This window comes from Priapulus caudatus, unplaced genomic scaffold (assembly GCF_000485595.1).
Source record: "Priapulus caudatus unplaced genomic scaffold, Priapulus_caudatus-5.0.1 Scaffold1056, whole genome shotgun sequence".
In the NCBI taxonomy this organism is placed as follows: domain Eukaryota; kingdom Metazoa; phylum Priapulida; class Priapulimorpha; order Priapulimorphida; family Priapulidae; genus Priapulus; species Priapulus caudatus.
The window spans coordinates 19,714-27,732 of record NW_014578117.1 but is presented as its reverse complement, the minus strand read 5'-3'; the positions used below and the strand labels follow the sequence as shown (position 1 = coordinate 27,732).

At 39.6% G+C, this 8,019-nt stretch overlaps 1 protein-coding gene across 1 annotated transcript; it reads left to right on the top strand.

Moving 5' to 3' along the window:
* The first annotated feature begins 1,726 nt into the window (after positions 1-1,726).
* Positions 1,727-7,077, top strand: LOC106815172. Its single transcript, XM_014819604.1, has 4 exons — positions 1,727-2,776; positions 6,296-6,443; positions 6,588-6,693; positions 6,986-7,077. The coding sequence occupies exons 1-4, from the start codon at positions 2,733-2,735 to the stop codon at positions 6,994-6,996; spliced, it is 309 nt and encodes a 102-aa protein (XP_014675090.1). The 5' UTR covers positions 1,727-2,732; the 3' UTR covers positions 6,997-7,077.
* The last annotated feature ends 942 nt before the right edge of the window (positions 7,078-8,019 follow it).

Here is an 8,019-nt window from a genome sequence, read left to right as displayed (position 1 = left end):
CTGTCAATTATTGGTCATTAAAACAGACCACGATTGAAAAAACTGTCATGTATGTTCTGTTGTTGTTTCAACACGATTGAAAAATATTATTATTAGATGCAATATATCGATTTCTAAAGATATAAGTCTTATTCTTCAATGTGTAAGTGGTTTAGTACAACATACATGACAAGCAGCAATAAAAATAAAACAAGACTCTAGAATCTAGAATTCAGCAATAGACTCCATCCCTTGCAGGGTAATGGCAGGGTTGTGTGCATGCTGTGTATGCACTCGTTCCATTTGCATTGTTCGCTTGTACGCATTGTTTTTTTTTCACAAGACGTCACATCTACATTCGAAACGGTCTAAAAGGTGTTGGAAACAGTATCTACTGTTAATCCCAGCAAAGTTAATGGCCACAGAAATGTATCCGTGAGCTTGTGATGATTTTCTGGAATGTTGAGTAATAAAGGAGATATGAGCTATTTTATGATAAATGTTCTTAACATTTTCTATTAAATTGTCAAATTGAATTGATTACCATACCCTAGTGGTGAGTAGTTTAAAAAAATTTTCCCATTATTCTATTACAGCACATGATTATGTACATTTTTGGTCAAATACAGTATATGACCTAATCATTGACCTTTGACCTTGATTTCTGACCTAATTAGGCAAAATAGAGATGTCCAAACAAATTATTCGTATTCATCATGAAAAACCACTCTAGAAAAAGTTCTTTGCCCCATTTCCCTCAAAAATGCCTACTGGACTTTTTACAGGCACATTTCTCGATATTTATCCCAGACTACTGCAATTCCTTCCAGAAATATTCTATTTGGAATGAGAGTGGCATATTGTGGTGGATGAGTCGATTAATAAATGTAAAAGGTGAATATTTCTTCACCTTGAAAGTAACATAAGCACATCAATTGAAGTTTAAGTAGAAACATTAATATTCTTGATATATCGGACACTAGCCGTGCCACATTAACTGGAATGCTTGCTCATGACGCGTTGTTTGCTTTGCTACTGTGCCTCTTCCCTCTGTGTGACAAGCCACGCCCTTCACACGTTGACGTCCACTCTTTCTTTGTTAGACATCATCATATACTGCTACTTTTTAGCAATACTATTTGACGATTCTCTCTATTGTAACGATCATATCAATTGTAATGGTACAGTACTTTTTAGAAATAGGAAAAGGTAGGTCGATAGGTAGGAATAGGTAGGTATTGGACATATTCCTTCATCTGTAGACATTCCATCTCATGGAAATGCTGCTGCCATTTTTAGGCACACACACGTGTGATCTCAACATGAGGCACGATTTCGGCAATAAATAAATAACATTGGCCTCATAAACAGCATAGAATGAAGTCACAGCAAACTCGCTGTCTCCCACTGCGCTTCCTCAACTTCGAAACCTATTTGAAGAAAAAGCTGACTTCAGATTTTGACTTCCTCATGTAACTTGAATTTATGCATAGCAACAGTAACGGCATCCCTGATTACTAATGCCGATTTTCCATAAACAACTTCGCGCAGTAATTTGGCTTACATTTCCATCAAGTGTAGTTGCACTTGTAAGACAAGCAGATATTTCCTAGTAGCATTTAAATAGATCTAGCGATTATTTTAATTACTTTTCACTACCGTCTAAGAGAAGGGATGTCTCATCCGCATATTTGGAGATTTTAAATATGGTATGGCATGACTTTATGCCATGTGTAGTTATAACAGAAAGTCAGTACAGTACGTTATATAGAATATCCACTTAGTATTTAATCAGCGATGCATACAGGTGTATAAGCTTCACGGTAGAATTATTCTGAATTCAATACATCTCTCTTTTGCAGATTCAATGTGACAATCGTCACCTGCAATGAAGTGAGGAAATCATTAGAAACTGCATCATCAGCAACACTAGGAGACATCGACCGCCGCCACATTGCCGACTACCTAGCACACACGATCGACGTTGCCAACCGCCACTATGTATTCAAGGAGACCGCCAATGTGGCAAAAGCTGCTCAACTCATTGGACGCCTGCAGGTGTAAGTGTACTTTCAAATATTTCTTAAATTAATTGGCATGTTGACATGAGTTGTATAGAATATATAATTTTCCTTGCATTCTAACATTTGTTGTGCACAGAGTGATAATGACATCTTACCAGTTTCCAATCACATATAAACATTTTACAGACACCCTGCAGCTACTCGAATGGATCCAGCCAGCGAGGATACAACCGGAAGTGAGAGCGCGACAGGCACTGACAGTGTGGCCCAGTTAGACAGGTACAGCATGTGTTTATATGCATTCCAATCCCTCCACCATATTTCTAGTAACCTGTGGGTGCTATGTTATGGTAGATTTAGTAGTTTGCGTGCTATGGCTCAAACCTGTTTGTGAATGAATGTTGTATACCTGTTTACTTTGTTGCAATATTAAAATATACTGGTTTAATATTACTCAAATCCATGTGGAAGCATAGCGGTGGTGTGGAGTGCAAACACCATTCACTACTTGTATTGTGTTCAGCAGATTGGGTACCCTAATCCTTGGACTTTCTATATTTATTTTTGTTTTTGCTCACATAAAGTATATACGTCCTCTTTAATTATGCATAGGGATAGTGCCTACAATCAGCTGTGCGTCATCTACCCACTCACCCTTGATGAGGATCCACCTACAATGAAGACCTGCAAGGACATCAACCAGCAAGACGAACAACGACTCTACAATCGATGGATGTACGAGCGAACGAAGTTGCGAGGCAAAGAACTAATCGGTTAGGCTTGAAATCATTTTTGCCATGGCCACACATGCGATGCATTGATGTATCAAAACAATTAAGATATGACTACTCTGCCAACCGAAAAGGCTGGCACTTGTTTTGGGCTAATTTGCATTGTATTAACACAGGCGCATTCCCAAGAACAAGACCATCACATCACGCATTGAAGAAGCTCATGAAGAAGAAAGGATGTGAGCAAAAGCCAGAGGACTACGTACTTGACAATTGGGTTCCATCATTAGGAAAGCGCGAAAATGTCGGGGAAGAGGTCCAATTAAAAAAGCTAATTATAAAGCAGAAATGGCCCGGCTTAACTGTTGCTCATTCGGAAAAGGGAAGAGGGGTTAAAACCACGCGTCCATTTAGTAAAGGTGAGGTAGTGTGTGACTACCATGGGCCACTGATTACCCGTGATGAAGGTGTTAAAAAACAAGAGGAAATGCTGGAGGGGGCTGTCCCATGCCCTTGCCATCCAAAGAAGGAATCCACCATTGGCCGATTAATTAACCATTCGAGAAAGTCAATGAAAATTAATATAAAGCCTGTTTGTGTAAGTCTTGGTGAAATAACTGTTCTATTCAAAGCGACCCGTGACATTGTTGTAGATGAGGAGTTGTATTTTAATTCTGGTGTTAGAATGTCCTCTTTTCATGGCGAGGGTGCAGAACTAGACTGGCTTGATGATTAGTAATAATTCTACATTGCAAGTAATCGTAGCAGTGTGGGTGGTTGCTTAAATGTTGGCTGGGCAGTAGTGTACCCCTACAACCCGGGAAATTTGTGGCAACTATCGTGTACTGTTACAAATTTATTTCAGCTGTGTATTATTGTACTGTATGCGTGGGTGTTCATGTTTCCATTAATCGTAGCAGTGTGGGTGGTTGCTTAAATGTTGGCTGGGCAGTAGTGTACCCCTACATCCTGGGACATTTCTAGTCAAAACAAATTTATTTCAGGTCTCTTTCACTTTAGTATTGTATGAATGAGTCTGCATGTCCATATGTTTACTTGGATTATCTGAATTATCGTAGTTAAGTTGTCTAGTACTAGGAAATGTTTTGCATACATTGACATACAAATGCTGATGTGGGAGGTTATATGGCAGCATTACCTGATTACCTTCTCGTGCTTCAATATTGGATTTATATTTTTACTGGATGCTTAAGAGTTTGCAATGACATGACGACGAAGAATGGCTGCGGACAGGATGAAGACAACCTACAATGGAAAGAACTAACCATCGTGAGGTTAAGGAGCACAAGACGCTGACACTCAACTTGCCAATTTTGCCATGGGACGATGAACAAGAGATGGTGAAGTATCAAAACAGTAGCGCCATAGTACAAGCAATGGCAGTATAATTATAGTTCACCAAGAGTCGTGCTGTCATTTAAATCCCCTAATGTTTCATGAAATAACAAACATATATTCATATGTAATTCTTTCCCTCATTAAGTGGTTCCAGACATATTACACGACGACGACGAAGCATTCTTTCTTTCTTTCGATTACTGCGGCCAGCTATTTAATGCATCAAACGACCTGGGCCAAAGACTGCACAGAGGTTAGTATACAGCAGTACTCCTGACATGTACGTTTCTGATGGGTACATGTATCTGGATCACACTCTGTTCTTCTCTTTGTTTTTCTGTGCGTCGTTTGTTATACTTTTACTGGATTACACACCTTTGCATAATCTCTCATCACTGGTTGATCGAATTGTTAGTACNAGAATAAGTCGCTGAGTGAAGAGAATTCGTATCGCTCAGGCAGAAGGGTAGACTGGAAAGAGAACTCAGGAAGTATGTGACGAATACGTGGCATTGACCATCATACTACAGGGAGAAGTCCAGCTGAACTCTTGTTTAATCGTAAAGTGAAGGGAAATTAAAGCAGATTTCCAGGCAGACAGTCGTAGGGATATGGAGGTCCGCGGATCGTGATGCTGAAAGAAAGGAAAGCGAAGATCTACGCTGACGAACGTCGCAACGCGCAATACTCTGGCGTTGATGTTGGTGAAAAGTTCTGGTCAGGAAAGAGAAAACCAATAAGTTTTCAACAACATTCGATCCCGGTCCCACACTGTCGTAAGGCAACATTTCGTAATAGTCTTGTAGTGGAGCTCCGAATGGTGCTGCATCTCTAGAATACTACTCATGTTAGGAATAGTGTCGAATGCTAGTACTCCCATACAGGACGATAGTGTAGAAGTACGCGTCACCCATGCTACCAATGATGAAACTGGAGCAATAGTGAGATCCAGACAGTGATGTCACTGATGTGTCAACAACTAATTATAGATCCAGGTGTTCAGGCTTCATCTGAAGATACGTTCTCAGATGCCACAATCTCTTGGACAACCCAGTATCGTAGATCTCACAGGCAAAAGAGAGTACCTGCTAAGGTACTCTGACTATGTAATGGAGTAAGATTCGTTTCTATTGTGTTGGAGATACAGTGTCTTGAGATTAGTTGTTCCACAGTTGTGTTACAGGAATAAGTTGAATTTAGTGCGGCGCATTGTATGTTATATGGCAAAGGGTTTATGCTTCCAGGGTTTTGTGTTCCTTTAAAGAAAAGAAGAGATGTAATGTTCTTATGTTGTATGTATGTATCGTTGGCGGGAAGGCGACACTCTCCGGATTCGAGGAATAAAGGTGGCGTTGAGTTTCACATATCTGCGTCTCTAATTATTGTAGTAAGAGTGACGTGAGTAATAATATCTACTCTAATTCATGCATTAGAGAGATACAACACCATGTGATCACTGATTACCGTGATGAAGTATTAAAAAACAAGAGGAAAGGCTTGGAGGGGGCTGTCCCATGCCTTGCCATCCAAGAAGGAATACCATGGCCGATTAATTAACCATTCGAGAAAGTCAAATGAAATTAATAATAAAGCCTGTTTGTGTAAGTCTTGGTGAAATAACTGTTCTATTCAAAGGCGACCGCGTGACATTGTTGTACGATGAGAGTTGTATTTTAATTCTGTGTTAGAATGCTCTTTCATGGCGAGGGTGCAGAACTAGACTGGCTTGATGATAGTAATAATTCTACATTGCAAGTAATCGTAGCAGTGTGTGTGGTTGCTTAAATGTTGGCTGAGCAGTAGTGTACCCCTACAAACCCGGGACTCTGTGCAACTATCGTGCACTGTTACAAATTTATTTCAGCTGTGTATTATTGTACCTGTATGCGTGGGTGTTCATGTTCAATAATCGTAGCAGTGTGGGTGGTTGCTTAATGTTGCTGGCAGTAGTGTACCCTACACTAGCGGACATTTCTAGTCAAAACAAATTTATTTCAGTCTCTTCACTTTAGTATTGTATGAATGAGTCTGCATGTCCATATGTTTACTTAGATTATCTGAATTATCGTAGTTAAAATGTCTAGTACTAGGAAATTTTGCATACATTGACATACAAATGCGATGTGGGAGTTATATGGAGCTTACTGCATTACATTCTCATGCTTTGCAAATACTTGGTATTATTTTTACTGGATGCTTAAGAGTTGCAATGAACATGACGACGGAAGAATGGTGCGACAGGATGAAGACAACCTACAATGGAAAGAACTACACCATCGTGAGAGTTAAGGAGCACAAGACGGCTGCCACTCAACTTGCCACATTTGCCATTGACGATGAACAAGAGATGGTAAGTATCAAAACCAGTAGCGTCATAAGCCAAATAGGCATATAATTATAGTTCTACCAAGTCGTGCGTTTCAATTTAAATCCTAATGTTTCATGAAAATAAACAAACATATAATTCATATATGTAAATTCTTTCACTCATTAGTGGTTCCAGACATATTACACGACGACGACGAAGCATTCTTCTTTCTTTCAATTACTGGGACCAAGCTATTTAATGCATCAAACGACCTGGCAAGACTGCACAAGAGGTTAGTGATACAGCAGCTATCCTGACATGTACAGTTTCTGATGTACATGTATAATCTGGATCACACTCTGTTCTTCTCTTGTTTTTCTTGTGCGTGTTGTTATTACTTGTTACTGGATTACACACCTTTGCATAATCTCTTCATCACTGGTTGATCGAAATGTGTAGTTATAACAGAAAGTCAGTACAGTACGTTATATAGAATATCCACTTAGTATTTAATCAGCGATGCATACAGGCGTATAAGCTTCACGGTAGAATTATTCTGAATTCAATACATCTCTCTTTTGCAGATTCAATGTGACAATCGTCACCTGCAATGAAGTGAGGAAATCATTAGAAACTGCATCATCAGCAACACTAGGAGACATCGACCGCCCGCCACATTGCCGACTACCTAGACACACGATCGACGTTGCCAACTGCCACTATGTATTCAAGGAGACCGCCAATGTGGCAAAAGCTGCTCAACTCATATAACTCATATAACTCGCGTAAGTGTACTTTCAAATATTTCTTAAATTAATTGGCATGTTGACATGAGTTGTATAGAATATATAATTTTCCTTGCATTCTAACATTTGATGTGCAGAGTGATAATGACAATCTTACCAGTTTCCAATCACATATAAACATTTTACAGACACCTGCAGCTACTCGAATGGATCCACCAGCGAGGATACAACCGGAAGTGAGAGCGCGACAGGCACTGACAGTGTGGCCCAGTTAGACAGGTACAGCATGTGTTAATGCATTCCAATCCCTCCACCATATTTCTAGTAACCTGTGGGTGCTATGTTATGGTAGATTTAGTAGTTTGCGTGCTATGGCTCAAACCTGTTTGTGAATGAATGCTATATACCCGTTTACTTTGTTGCAATATTAAAATATACTGGTTTAATATTACTCAAATCCATGTTGAAGCTTAGCGGTGGTGTGGAGTGCAACACCTTCACTACTTGTATTGTGTTTAGCAGATGTGTACCTAATCTTGATTTTTTATATTTATTTTTGTTTTTGCTCACATAAAGTAAATGTATACGTCCTCTTTAATTATGCATAGGGATGGTGCCTACAATCAGCTGTGTGTCATTACCCACTCACCCTTGATGAGGATCACCTACAATGAAGACTGGACAAGTACATCAACCAGCAAGACGGACAACGACTCTACAATCGATGGATTTGAGCGAACGAAGTTGCGAGGCAAAGAACTAATCGTTAGGCTTGAAATCATTTTGCCATGGCCACACATGCGATGCATTGATGTATCAAAACAATTAAGAATGATGACTCTGCCAACCGAAAAGGCTGGGCACTTGTTTTG